This window comes from Lampetra planeri, chromosome 1 (assembly GCF_965212315.1).
Source record: "Lampetra planeri chromosome 1, kcLamPlan1.2.h2, whole genome shotgun sequence".
Lineage (NCBI taxonomy): Eukaryota > Metazoa > Chordata > Hyperoartia > Petromyzontiformes > Petromyzontidae > Lampetra > Lampetra planeri.
In genome coordinates, this window is record NC_136107.1 from 13,952,463 (window position 1) to 13,968,019 (window position 15,557).

At 45.2% G+C, this 15,557-nt stretch overlaps 1 protein-coding gene across 1 annotated transcript; it reads left to right on the forward strand.

Annotated features, from left to right (window-relative positions):
- The first annotated feature begins 4,723 nt into the window (after positions 1-4,723).
- LOC144718730 (glucose-6-phosphatase 3-like) lies at positions 4,724-13,055 on the forward strand. Its single transcript, XM_078594216.1, has 6 exons — positions 4,724-5,271; positions 7,135-7,241; positions 8,301-8,391; positions 10,039-10,157; positions 10,722-10,863; positions 11,386-13,055. The coding sequence occupies exons 1-6, from the start codon at positions 5,012-5,014 to the stop codon at positions 11,735-11,737; spliced, it is 1,071 nt and encodes a 356-aa protein (XP_078450342.1). The 5' UTR covers positions 4,724-5,011; the 3' UTR covers positions 11,738-13,055.
- Positions 13,056-15,557: the final 2,502 nt, after the last annotated feature.

The window sequence follows — 15,557 nt, forward strand, 5'->3', positions numbered from 1 at the left end:
AGGGACAGCGGGGATGTCCACAGGATGCACAGGCTGCTAGTTTGACATTTTTATGGAAGATCACTAAAACTCCACACATAGAAGTCAGCAACCTCCTTGTTGTACCAGAGGCACGTTGCTGATCTTAAACGTGAGTGTCCCACGCAATTCATGGATCCATCTCGGCATCAGTGACGTGCGGTGAGGTCAATGGCTGGGGAGCCAGATTCACACACTGAGGGGGGCGTGGACTCACGGAGGGGGGCGTGGCCTCACGGAGGGGGCGTGTCTGACATGTCCCCCTCGGTGAGGCAGATGTGATAGTTGCCTCCCCTGGTGCTTTTTCATTGCAGTTTCATGACGAGACCAGCGAGCCTAAATATATTAATACACATACGTGAAATAAGTTACCTGGACTATGGAAGGCAAGGACATGAAATGAAGGGGTCTACAAACATTACATTGGTGACATACTGAGATAGTAACAGGCACGCGCTTATTGCCCGCGCTCCATCCAGTTACTGAGGGGTTGCGCAATCAGAGGGGAGGCTGAGCTCGTCGCTGCCTCACCTCTCGTGTCTTCCTGTATTTGCAGCGGAGCTCCGCAAATTTGGCGATTTCGAATATAAAAATGATTGGAATCGTACAGAAATGACATTTATAACACATTAGTGCAAACATCTTAATATTTATTTTATTCATTTTTTTTTACTTTTCGTAACAGCTATTTTCATTGGAGTATGACAGGTGAGGCTATGCCTCCCCTGCCTCCCCTGACCGGACGTCCCTGCTCGGCAGGATCCACCAACCCCTCAAGTTTTAATTGAAAAAAGTTGCGTTTCGAAAATGCTCGAATTGGCTTAATGTTATTTTTTACGCAATGTTCTGGAATGGAATAATCAACGTTACACCTCACATTAATTCTATCAACGGGTTTCCAATAAGAAACACGTGATATTTTACTCCATTATAATCAGACGTTTCTCTTTACTCACGGCGTTATAAACGCATTACAAAAGTATAGCTGGCATAAGAATGTGCAAATTTTGTATCAATGGTGGAATCAATTTGGTATTTTGAGTTTGTGCGACTGTATAGATGTTCTAGAATGCAGGAGCCAGCAACCAAAATAACAATTAGAGCTATTTTCTTCCAATTGGTAAAAAAAAAACTAAATATTTCGAGAGCCACAGTGCATGTGAATACAATACATGTCAACCCATGTTTTTTTGTAATCACTATTTTTTTGGCAACAGCATACGCACAATGGTTTGTAATCCTGCATTACGAATCACTGTCGGGCTTTTAGACGTTCACCGTTTATCGAAAATAATTCGAAGGGGATTTCCTCGTGTTACTTTGCAGTTATCGGGTCGGGAGCCACGAAGCAGTCCCTACAGAGCCACGTGAGGCTCTGGAGCCGCATGTTGCCAACCCCTGGAATCTAGACTCTAGACCAGGGGTGGGCAAACTTTTTGACTCTTCTTTCAGCTCCCACACTCGTTGTAACACTTTCCCCAAACTTAACCAGCGGACACGAGAGTGGTACAGCAAGTCCTGATGATCCGCATCAGTTTCCTCCAGGAAGGTAATAAACTGACGGTGCTGAAGTCCCCTTGCTCGTATAAAGTTCACAAGTTTTACGACTGGATTCACGACACGTTTAAGCTGCAATACAGACTTACACAGGGATTCCTGTTGGATGATGCAGTGAAGGAAAATAAGATCCTGGACAGGGTTTTCCTCTTTCACTTTATCCTGGATTCTTTTCAGCAGCCCAATATTTTTTCCAGTTAAATGTGTCGATCCATCCGTTGTGACATTGACAAGTTTACTCCGAGGTAGCGTCATTCTTTCGATGACAGCAGATACCTGGTTATACAAGTCCTCTCCCCGCGTTGTTCCTTTCAGGGACTCTATGGTCAAAACCTCCTCTGTTATCGCAAAACTGTCAATGCCTCGGATAAAAATGAGGAGCTGAGCAGTGTATTTTACGTCCGTACTTTCATCCAGTGCTAGTGAATATAATTCAAAGGAATCAGACTTTTTGTTTAATTGACTGGCTATATTTTTTTATCAATCAGTTCCACACGGCGAGTCACAGTCCTGCGTGATAAGCTGACTTTTTCAAATTTGCTTTTGATCTCCGGACACAAGATGTCTGCTGTCTGTACCATGCATTCTTTTACAAACTTGCCTTCGGAGAAAGTGGTAATGAGTGGTAATGTTGGTGAGAAGAAGGTTTTAAAGAAAATTGAAATCGAAGTGAAGAAGGAAATTATTGAAAAGTTTGTATAATTAATGATTTTTTAAACTTTAATTATGTGTTCTGTGCTTAAAACTCTTTAAAAAAACTGTGGGGTCTAGAACGGACTCGTGAAATTTGGAGAGAACTCAGAGTAAAGTGTTGTTTGTTTTGTTGAATTACACAAAGCGTAACAGTTATCTATATAACTTTTGTTATATAAAATTCCTAGTAAGATATTAATTTTGTGAGTGTAGACATACCCCTCCCCCTCATTCAAGCCGTATAATTTAGAGAGCGAAAGCGCCGAGTACGTAAATCGCTAACATAAGAACCCGTTAATCTCTTCTCGCATCATTCATACGATGATGCGGTGAAGTTAACGTTGATACGATATTACGGTGAATGCTTCCAAAAACAATACTGTACCCAAATATTACTGTTAACTTACTTTCAATAGAAACATGAATTGCTCATACGAATATTCTCTCTCTCTCAGAAACAATCATCTTGTTGAACGATTCTAAACCTTGATGCGGCAATGTTAGTTTTCTCTGTTATTCAAGGTTATCTCAGTGTTATTCAATGTTGTTACATTTAGTTTACTATTACACTGAATTCTATGGCGTAATTAACTATTTTTGTGCTTAATAATCTTTAAAAAAAAACAATATTTATATACAGTTCGTAGGAGTCTGGAACGGATTAATTGTATTTACATACAATCCAATGGGAAAATTAGGTTCGAGTCACGACCAAATCGGGTTGGACAAGTTCGGCGGGCCGGATTAAAAAGCCCAACGGGCCGTATACGGCCCGCGGGCCGTAGTTTGCCCATGTCTGCTCTAGACGAAGTTTACTACTCAACACACCGCCCAGAGCGACATCCATGCAGTGGCGGCTCGTGACATTTTCACTAGGTGGGGCTGTTCTGAGTGACCTCTGAAAACATGGTGTACTAGTTAAGAAAAGCCTAGTCGTGTTATTGGACTTCCCGTGAAAGTGATATCTACCAATGGTAGGCATTTATAAATATGAAACGATACAACTGAGTACTCAAATGCTGTCCCCATGACCCTCAAGTCCACACAACACAACACCTCTGACACTGACAAAAGCCGTGAGCTGCTGTAATTGCACAGCGCAACCTCGCGTTGTGACGTCTCATTACAGCCATGGGCGCCTTTTTCACTGCCCTGAATGGGTCTCAAACGGCGTGGCTAAAATGCGAAGCTGATCGCAGTGAATGAAGGGGGACATCTCTCACTCGGACGCCTTCACAGCCGCCCCGAGACCGTCCCCGCGGTATTAGTTGCAGCGGTTTCTAATATGAACTTCAAATATGATCTTCATTAGGCAAGTCACATTGAAAGAATCATTACATGTAAATAATGTAAACACAACAAAACGATTTATCTACATTTTTTTATTAGAAAAATATTTCTCATCCCCAGTTGCTTGGTGGGGCAATGCCCCAGCGCCCCTAATGGACGAACCCGATTCAAGAGCCGAATGGCTCACAGGGCTATACCTAATAAATGAACTTGAACTTGAACCGCGCCTGCATCCATGACCTAACACCCCAACCAAGATTCAAACGTACAACTTTTAATTTGACCAAGTAATCCCACTGAGCTATACAGACCTGGTCACAAATGATAGCTCAACGAAGCGGCTTACAATGTGGAAATGTACAGCAGCCAGAATACTCTATAACCGCACGTTTCTAGATGTGGTGGGGAAAAACCCAGAGGACCCGGGGGGAAATCCACGCGATGACGGAGAGAAACACGCAAACTCCAAATATGCAGCAAGCGTTAGGGTCGGGATCGAACCCACCACGACCTCCTGCATACCAGGCGAGAGAAGTAACATCTCGCCACCGCTGGCAAAGACAACGATCTCCCCGTATGGCCTTAACAGACTGTTGGGGGGCAAGTGCTGTTAGCGAGCACCTATGAAGGCCGGCACGGCAGACGAGGGGGTGTGGACGGTCAACAACCACGCCCGGTCGCCTTTGTCTCCCCCAGTGAAGATTAAACACCAAACCAGGTGCTAATTTGAGGCTGAGTCGACCTAGGGGAGGCCCAGGAACCGGTTCAAGCGGGCACCCCACTCGCCACCGACCTCCACATGCAACGCTTCAACCCTCCCCAACGTACAGGTGTCCACGCTTTACCTACGAAAAATGGACCTCAAGTCGCTCAATTGAACTCGCACGCAACCTCCTTGCCTAACATGGTGTCCGTGTACTGGCTGCTCCAGATGTCTTGTGACCCCCCACCCCCCCAAATTTTGGTTTGAATTAATCCCTGCACGTTTTTCCCCTTTTATTTCAGTTTAAAATAAACGTTACTTTTTTAAACGTTTCGGATAATTAAATGGAGGTCACGAGACATCTGGACCACCCTGCACAACAATGGGGGGGGGGGGGCTTCACTTCCCTACCCAACGTGGCGTCGGCAACCCACCAATCAAATCGCACGGCGACCACGTGGCCGCTCTGTCGAACCCGGCGGCAGCGCGCCCACGTCCGGGTCGCTCGTGCCGGTGCCAAGTCAATGAACGCCCGCGGCGGCGGCCCCGACTTCACCGTAATCAGCGGCAGTACCAGGACGTTTCAATGCCCGACATCAGGTGGGCATCAGCTTGACTCGCTCACAGACCTACTCGCTCACTCAAACCCATTGACTCAGGATCTCACTCACCTACCTACCCACCCACCTACCCACCTACCTTACCGATTAACCCAAATCATCTAACCACTCGTCAACCTACAATCCACCCATGGAGGCGGCCGTATACGCGCACGGCGTGGAGGTGGCGGCGAGGCTCCAGGCAGCCGTACGGGGCCCCACGGGAACCGCTGTGGAGGCCGAGGGAGCCGGGCACCTGGTGCGCCTCCTGCTGCTGGCGAGCGACCTCGGGGACCCACGAACTGCGCACCTGCTGCTCATGCCGCTTTCCCATGGCCTCTCCCCAGGCCTGGGCCGCGCCGTGCTCTGGGTGGCTCTGATGGCAGAGTGGCTCAACCTGGTGCTCAAATGGTGAGGGGGGAATGCCCAAGTATACACGGGCTCAATCCTGGCAGGTCTCACGCCTAATGCGTGAGACCGTGCAGGAGACCCACGCTGAGCCTCCCTGGTCCCACGCTCGATGCGTGAAACTCACAGGGGAGAGCCTCGCCAATTTCACGCTCAATGAGTAAAACTCAAGCCGCAATTCGCGAGGCTTACGCCAAGCGCACAGTCTGCCATAATTCAGGTATCTGGGCTTGGTCAGGTGCATCGAACCAGAGAGCTCACATTGATTCTGAAAAGCAGACCAGAGTGGCAGCAGTGCTAACTATAATCCCTCTCCGTCTGTCCACACGCTGTCCGTCAGTAAATCATAAGTCACCACTCAATGGCTAGTGGAGTTTAGAGCTCTGCACGGAGCCAGATAGTTAAACTCCAGATTCGTGTATGGTCTGGAGAATACGTCCTCAAGCAAATGGACAAATATTGAGGCCTGACCCCATAGGGATCATTCTCGTCATTATGGGGCTTGTGCCAATGATTGAACAACAACACGTCATCTGTTTAATAGATTTTCTAAAACGTAGGCCCATTGGAAATCCGCATGGCTCCCGCTCAGACTGTTCAAGGCTAAGAAGCGTGTAGTGAATCTTGCGATGTTTGACAAGGACAAACAAATTCCCCCCAACTTGGTCAAGGGTGGTGCATAATTAGGCTCCCACCCCCTTCCCTGGTTCATGCGGACGGCAGTCCTGGGTTTTTTAATATTTTGACAAACTATTTGCTCTTAACTGATGTCTTGGGTTTACAACAAAAAATAAATATGGTGGAATAAGTTAAGCATATTTTTGGAAAATTGATTAGAGGGCCAAAATAAAACCTCATAAAAACAAATGTCCGTTTATGATTCAAATGGGCACCATGGTTTTTGGCACCACGGTGGCTAGATGTTAACTACCTCACCTGGTATACTGGAGGTTGTAGGCTCAATCCCGACCCCAACGCCTGTATTTTTGGAGTTTGTATTTTCTTCCTGTGGTCGTGTGGATTTTTCTCTGGGTCCTACGGTTTTCCCTCCACATTTAGAAACATGCATTTAGAGTATTTGGCTGCTGTAAGTTTTTCCACATGATAGGCCATTTTGTTGAGCAATCATTTGTGGTCAGGTCGCTTCTGAAAAAGAGCTATATAGCTCAGTGGGCCTTACCTGGTAAAATATTATATAGTTTTTTTAAATAGTTTAATGATGAAGATACAAATTTTTACACATGTTCATATTGATTTGAACAGAAAAACCCTTAGGTTTATTAAAAACATATCTCAACCTAGCAAAGAAACCTCCAAATTAAAACTAAAATAATTATGGCTAGTCCTATGATCTGGTTGGCTAGTTTGTTCAGTGGAAGGACTCTGGGCTGGTTATGATAATGGTGGTAATGTATTTAATCGTGAAATAGTGATCACAACACTCTTCTCCTGACTACTTGTTGGCACACAACTGCACAACCGATTTAGCAGGAGTAGTATCCTCTAGCCCCCCTCCCCACCTGCACTGACCTCCCAAATATTTGAGCAACCAGCCACCATTGGCCACGGTCTAGTTGGCTAATGTAATATATACCCAAACAATGTGCACTTTCCCTTAATTTCTAAGTGTGGCCTTTTCACTTTTATTGAGGTGCTTTCCACTTTCAATGAGACTAATTGCAATTCCAAACACTTCATACCTGCTTGTATCATAATTATATGTTCTTTTTTCCTCTGTTAACTAAAAAAAAAACATTTTCCAGTCAGCGATATATCTCCATAAGTTAAATTTGACCTGGCTAGGAGAAATGATAAATTATAAAGTGCAAATGCAATGTATTTTCCTGTGGCTGTGTTCATCTGCAGGCTGCTGTTTGGTGAGCGGCCTTACTGGTGGGTCCTTCAGTCTGGTTTGAACTCCACCGGCATCTTGCAGTTGGAACAGTTCCCCAACACCTGTGAAACTGGACCAGGTGATCCTACTTGCCCGATGGTTCAGCAATTTTCGTCGTAATCGTTTGCTGGTCAATGAAACTTTCTTAAAAATATGTATCAACAGTCATGATTACTCCACTGCTGGATGAAGGCCTTCCCAAGCCATCACCATCTCCCACGGTCTACCGATGCAACAATCCATCTTGCTCCTGCGCATGCACTGATCTCACGAACCCCTGCACCTGGGCCCTCCCCCCTCCTGCCCTCCCGAAGATTTGATCATCGTTGCCATTCAAGATAACAGCTCATTCAAGAATGTATATATATTTTTACATTGTGGCAAATCCAGAGGCCACTAGTGGCTGCAGGTGTGACTTGAACCCATGGTCTACAACATACAAGCATCTAAAACATTCGTAAATATACCAATTAGATTTACAAATGTTGAGCTTATTAATTAATAATCATGTACAGACTAATATTAATCCAGTCTGTGATTCTATTGGAAAAACAGTAAACTTACAGTTGGAATGTTGAGTTTAAATTCTGGTCAGCAACAACAACAACAGCAATGCATATTTACGTCGCATTTTTTATGCAACTGAAACTCATGATGCTGCACAGAAACCATTAAATAAAATACTTGAGAAAAAAATTAAAAGCGCCCTTGTTCTGCCATTGGAGCCGGAGCTTGGTCTGCAATCGTCAGCCTTTCGCTAAACTTGCCATGGGAAATGAGCGCCACTTCCTGGTCACTAGCTCACAGACAAAATTTGACTTTTTTGACTGACTCAACACACCTCGCTGAATTGATCAAGTAAAACCAAGCTATGGTGCATTGATGAGTGTGCTGCTCTATGACTCGTGTGATGAAGTATAATCTGGCAACACTGTTTCTAATTCTAATGCAATCAGTTACTTTTGTCACTGCAGTGACAGACTGAGACGTGTTTTAAAGTGTGACTGCTGTCAAAGGTATTTGAAAGTCTTCATCAACCCTCAGCAAAGAAATGGTTCCTCACCCAAGATGTAGGGGGTTAACGTGACCGCATTTGTGTTGTTTGTGCTGCTGCGGTGTGTGGTGCTGCTTATTACAGGCAGCCCATCAGGCCATGTCATGGTGTCGGCCGCAGCGTGGGTGGTGCTGGCTGCGTGGACGTCTGCTCGCCTTCGCTCCATTACCAACAAGTAAGGAAGCCAGGTCTGACGGTCGTGTGTAGGAGGTAATGCATATGAAGGCTCTTGGGGTGTCGTATGTATGTATGTTGAACTTCTTTCGCACCGTACATAGTCAACCTTACTAATCGAATATGTCATGGCAGGGATACAGCCATTGTGATTGTCCTGGGTGTCTGGAGACCCACATATTTTTTTTAGATATGGCCAAGAGACACGCACAATAGTTTGCACCCTTGGTCAACACACACATGGCCAACACACACACAGACGGCATGGTGGCCGATAGATGGGACTGGTGACGGATTGGCAGCCGAGGGTAGGAACATGGCTAAGTGGATGACCCACCTCCCCAAGAGATGGAACGATGAGATCAGTTAATTTGGAGGATGGGATGGATTGTGACATCACCGTGATAGATGACAATGGCAGGATAATGCCATTGATTGATTAAATAAATGCTGTTAATGGTGACGATTAATTTCTGATGTGCATTGCACAGTGAAGCTGCACCATCTACGAGCACACTCATACACTAAGGGGCAGTGTTTAATGAGTTGCAAGTGAGTGCTGTCAAACGTCAACCATCGGACTGCGCATCCATTCTATAGCACATCCTTATCAAGGCCCTACACCATAGTTAAGTGTCCCACTGCTCGGATGAACCTTGAGCTGTGCTAATCTTTGCCAGAGGAATTCAGGAATTCCAAAGTTATATGATGTGGGCCAATCTCTCCACAAGACAACCACTTTGTGTGGCACATTAAAATATGTAGATGTTCACTCACCGCACCGGCAGTAGCAAGTATCCATCCCAAATTGTCCCTCACCGTCTTGATGTGACCTTGTTGTGGCGGTGAGGCTCGTGTGATTCAAAGACCTTGAGAGCTATGCCAGTGGGGATTTCTGGCTCCAGGCAGGTTTAACCATACCGGACCGGTTTCAGACGAGAGATTTGACAAACGACAGTATACTGGCCCTCCAGGTTAGGGGTTGGGTGTAGCGCCCATATAACTACCCTGGAAAAAAATGTTCGTTGTGGAAACCAAAATGAGAAAGAGAGACAACACTCGGGCCACAGTAGGCTCAAGCCTACCGACAGGCAGTATGACCACTCCTGATGAAAGCCTGTTAGAAGTCAGGAGTGTGAAGGAGAGTGCTACTGGGTCCTAAAGCCAAGATACGACTTGGTACATGGAACGTCCGCACTATGTATGAGACATCAAAGACGGCCCAAGTCCTCCGTGAAATGAAGAGATTCAATCTAGACCCAAGACCACCTGACACAAGACCGTGAAGGATGAGCTGGCAGCTATCGACTCCTCTTGGGGCAAGGCTCAACATGTTGCCAAGGACAGGAAGAAGTGGAGGGAACTCATTGTGGCCTTATGCCCCATAGGGGATGAAGTGGATTAACTAACTTAACTATCCCAATTGTCGCAATTTGGGATCACGATTCAAATTTTTTTTTTGAACGTTTCAATGAATGCCCCATCTTTATTGCCTGCAGGGGTCATGTGACTCGCATATAGGAATAAAAAATTATTCTCACTCAATTAAACGCATGCATCTAGTGTGCTTAAGCATTTGAATCGATGAACCGTTGCATCGTCGCTACGTACCAAGCTTAGCGATTGGTGCCATGTGTTTGTTCCCCAGGTGGGTGGCCTGGGCCGTGTCATACGGGACACTGCTGGCATTGTTGTCCGCTGTTGGGGTGTCCCGCATCTACATCCTCGCTCACTTCCCGCACCAGGTGCTGGGCGGAACGCTCGCAGGTAGTACACACGATGGAGAGATGTAGAGATGGGGAGCCAGTTTAAATACTTACGGTTTAAAAAGAGCTTCTGCATAGAGTAGATTGTAAGAATATATAAGCATCGAAAGTTGGTGCCAAACATTTGATGCATGGCAACATAGTCCAAGTTTTGTGGGCAGTCGATGTAAGACATGTCGACTCCAGATAAATTAGTGATGGATATATGTCCACGTGGTTCGCGTTAAGGTTATCGACCACACCTGGTCGATGCAGTGTTTTTCAAAAGCTGAAATGTTTTTTACCGATGTGTGGAATCAAATTTTTAAGTTGCATTCATAATCTTTTTTTTATGCTGCACATAAAAGTTGATTTATGTTTAAATAAAATAATACTTGGCATACTGCCATGAAGTTAAGCCTGGCCAATGTACAGGTATTGGTAGTTTGTGTGTGTCTTCTTTGAGCTGCCCACACCACACCACCCAGTAGTACGCTGTTCTGGCCTTCATTGGTGTTTGCTAACAGTCCTTTCCCCAACAGCTGTTCAGGCTACATAGATGATCTTTGTCTTTGTGTGTATGCAGGATTATTTCTGGGTCAGGTCCTCGGTAGATATTTGCCCAAAACACAGCGGCTACTTCCCTACGTAGCTTGGTCTCTCAGCCTTTTAGGCATTGCCTTCGCCATGTTCTACGGAATGCAGTTCCTGGGATTCAACATGAACTGGTGAATACTCGCAGATTCACTATTCACATTGCACATATCCCCCATACAGGCACCATGCTTCCATACAATCCCACATGACTCCTGAAGCATTAGCTTGGGTCCCATTTATTATCGTTGTGGAAGCGTAGCAACTGCTACTATGTAAAATGCTCATAAAACGTTATTATGCGATGCAATGGAAAGTCAAATACATTTATAACCCCAACCTTTTATGACTATTTGCAAGACATTTCATAATAAATTTGTAACTTAATTTCAAATAGCTAAATGTGTTTTTTTGTATTTTTTTTCATTTAAACTTTAGAAGCTTAGTATACGAATGAAAAGAAACACATAAATACTTTAAGCATGACCTTAGTTTTACACCAACTGCTAGTGCACTCAATATAGTTAGGGTTGGAGGAATGGGAGAGAAACTCAGTACGCAGCTAATTACTGATGTCACAAGCACATGGAGACCGTGACAACGGTGGCGCACGTGGTAGTCGTCGTTAATCCAACACGAGTGGCACGCCTGCGCAGGTCGGTGCAGCTGGCGGAGCGGTGGTGCATGCGGCGCGAGTGGGTGCGGCTCGACACCACGCCGCTCGCCTCTCTCATGCGTGACTCGGGTGCGTGCCTGGGCCTGGGCCTGGCGGCGTGGCCCGGCGCCGTCCCCGCCCCCGGCTCGCGCCGCAGCCGTCTTGCCTGCACCGCGGCCTCGCTGGGCATCTTGCACGCGGCCGAGTGGGTCCGGCTACCGGGCGCCTCGCCGGCCATCTTCTACCTGCTGTGCTTTGCGAAGAGCACGCTGGTGCCTATAATTGCGATGCTGGCCGTGCCGCTTGCCGTAGGTTTCGCTTCTGGAAGCGGGAAGGCCCTCAAGCGTAACTAGGATGCAAGCCTATTGGCCTTTGACAAATCACATCATGCAACTTGTTACCACCGATATAACATGTATTATTGCAAGGCAGGCTGACTGCTCCTTATGCCCTGCACTGGTCGTAACTACCGTATTTTCCCGCATATAGCCCGCATACGCATATAACCCGCAGACGCATATACCCCGCAAAAATAGCGTTTTGTGTAAAACAAATTTTAGTTAGCCCGCACCTCCATATACCCCGCATGCATTCATATATTTAACGTCGTTACCGCAGCTTAATTCCATCATATTAATACGAAGTTTACATTTGTAATACATTCCACTATCAATTGTTAAAATTAAAATCATAACGTGCACAAAGAAAACAAACCAACCGGAAACGAGTGAACTTAAAACAGTAAATAAGTAACAAAAGTAAATATCCAATAAATAAGTAACACAACTGGTAGATAAGTACTGTACAGTTTTAGCACTGGTAGATTGCGCACTGCGCAGATAATAGCGGCATTACGGTAACGCCGTTGCCTCGCCCCCCCCCACCTCTCTCCCCAGCTGCCCCACCCCCCACCTCTCTCCTCCCAGCTCTCCCGTCGCCAGTAAACAGTGCGCGCGCACTTCAAACATTGTCGTTTAATTGTACAAACAATTTAAAACGTGATAACGTGCAATTTTAGTGTGAGTGGTTTATTCAGCAGTGCTTTAGTCAAAGGTAAGTGTTGCATAGTGGATAGTCCTACCATGAAACAATTAAACGAGTTATGACATGTCACACGTGTAAAATATTTCTGGGATAGCCCGCACCTCCATATATCCCGCAGGGTCTTTATTTGTTTGTAAAAAGTGGTATACCCCGCGGGTTGTATGCAGGAAATACGGTAATTGCATCTTATTTCTATCTTTGTCTCTTCTCAGCACATTTCCAAACCATTTACATCTTGCCTACTTCACCTTCAGAATATTTGTAACCCCTGCTAAGACTCTAAATTCTTAATTCCTCATTTCCCTTGAGGTATTCCCAACTTCAATCTCAGCATCCTCACCTCTGCCCTTTCAAGCCCTCATCTTTCTTATGCCATCTTCGGTGCCCACATCTCTGCACCATAATAACAACACTGGTCCATTATATCATGAACTTGAAATATATTTAAAAGTGTAAACCGATTGCAGCTTGAATAATTGCTGTGCACTTTATAAGTCTTGTTTTGATGTACATCACATTTAACAAATTGTACCTTTTATTACATTCATTGTGAAGTTGAAAAATATACATTTGCTTTTGGGTGATCAAACAATTTGACAGTCATATATTAAAAGTTAATGCAGATGATCATGTTTGTCCTTCAATTTGGAAACCCAAATATGGAAATCCAAATATCATAGCGCTAATTACATAGTTTCAATATCCATATACTAAGGTGGGGACTTCAGGATTAGTACATCATGATGCCATTTTTCCCGGACATCCTCATCGAGTCTCAAGACTTGTTTCCAGGAGGGTCTTTCATTGCGATTATTGGCGAATTCTATCAATGAGTGTTTGATTTCATTTGGAAGGAAACTGGAGAACCCAGATAAGCCCCAGCACCACACACAGTGGGGAATGACACTCAGCACTGCCATCTCCAGGTTACACCTCGCAACCCCATGGCTACAGTATCTGGGTGGTGGTCACCCATCCAAACGCAATCCAGGCTCAAACTGCTTAGCTTCCAAGATGGGACAAGTTCACATAATTTAAATGACACTTTACGGATTACCATTTTGTACAATCTTAGAATTTTACAACAACCCCTGGTATCATCTTCTTGGTTCTTTCGGTAAAGTCACGTAGAATGGAAATAATAAAATAATAAAAATAAAACATTTTTTTTTATTATTTCCATTCTACGTGACTTTACCGAAAGAACCAAGAAGATGAATCCCTGCAGTCACGAAAGCTTAAAATCGAAATTTAACCCCTGGTATGTTGAACTGTCTGGCACCATCGGCAGTTGTCTTCTTTGCGAATGCCAATGAATGTTTTAAGACATCTCAAGTCCCAAGTGCTTACCAGGCTCAGAGCCTGCTTTGCTTCCAAGATTGAAGTCTGTCACAGAGTCTAGATACCATTTTTACAGAATCTCTTCGTAAATATTTTTTCTCCGAATTCTAAAATCACCCCTGGAATGTGAACTGTCTGGTATCGTCCACCAATTGTTTTTCTTTGCCAAAGCCAATGCATGTCTAAGGACTTCCCTTCGCACTGAGTGGCTCTGTGCGAATATTGAAGGAGGGAAAAAGCCCCACACGTTTGCGTTGCCTGCAAGACCCCGGGAGGATCTGAGACCACCCAGATGCGCCGCAGACATCAACAACGTGCTCTGTAAAAGAGATTTTTAAAACCCGTCTCCTTTAATTATGCTTTTACGAACGGTTTGCACGGTAAAGGTGACCCGACATGTATCAAGTTGTGGTCACGTCCGGTCACTTAAAATGTACGACTCACTCTTGATGTGGTCATGGTTGTTATCGTGTTGACAGTGCATGAGTTTTGTTGATTAATAGCGATTCTTATAGTCCACGATGAATGCACCAAGTCTCTCTTGAGGTGTGAAATTAATGCATTTCGTTTTTAAATTGGTGCACCCCACAACCACCCCCCACAAAACACTGACGCACACGTCCGAGTGCATACCACTCTGTCAAACATCTCTACAACGTCTCGCACTAACGACCTTGATTAAGAGAGATTTGAACAGCCTGTATATCGTCAATTATACTCTCAAGGCTTTGGTGGGTGGATCAGCGGTGGTTCACACACTGAGATATGAATCTGACGTCCTGAATCCGATTCCCATTCACAACTAACGTCGGTGGCGAGTAACTTTTGACCTGCTCTTGAGCACCCACATTTCACCAACCCACACTAGTCAAACAACTCTCGAGCACCATGGCATGCGGAGTCCTTCAGCGGTAGTATTGACAAAGGGCTGCAAAAACAATCTGTGCTGTGATGTTTTTCTGGGTGTAGTAAAATCCCTGGTGAATGAATGGCTCGGAACACGCAAATTATCCGATTCCCCCGTCAGCAGATTTTGATTCGTTCATACCGGTGCGATGAGCAACTCTGGCATGTGCTTGTGTTCGCTGCGTTTTCCCCACATGGGCTCCAGCAGAATTTTAAATTAGAAATGAAGATTGGAGAACTAAAACGAAGATAACAGGTGCCATTTACAAAGGGAAACAAACTGAAATAGACTTGGGCAGGTCATCAAGCTAGGCATAGGGCGTCGAATGAGATGGGCAATATTAATGACAATGGAGGCTAACAAAGACAAAATACTGGTACGGGATGTTGAACATAATTAGGATGGGCAACATGAGCAATGAAGTTTTGAGAATTGAAGGATTCAGGCGTGTGGAAGCTGGAGCCGAGCATTGGTGGATTACATAGATCCATTAAATTCCGAAACCTCCTGGGGTCCCAGGTGATAGTACAGCGAGTATATTGAGCCCATCTGTGCGGAGTTGTGTGCATTAATAAGTGGCTTATCGTGGGAGGATATAATCTACCATAGGGGGAAAACAAAACTTCACACATTGATTTAATCCACTTGCTGTTCCGCCATATCCTGGCCACTTTGCATCGGGTTGGGGAGTTTCACAGGTATGTGAACCATGTGATCCACCAACCCTCACCTTCAAAGCGCTGCATCACATGTGCCAGTAAGTGTGATCATAACTGGCACAAAGTATGTGGCTGAGCATGTATTTCGTGTGCCAGCACTGTGGCCACACTTGTCCCAGTAACGTGCCAGCTATGTGGGCACACGTTTGCCAGCAAAGTTGG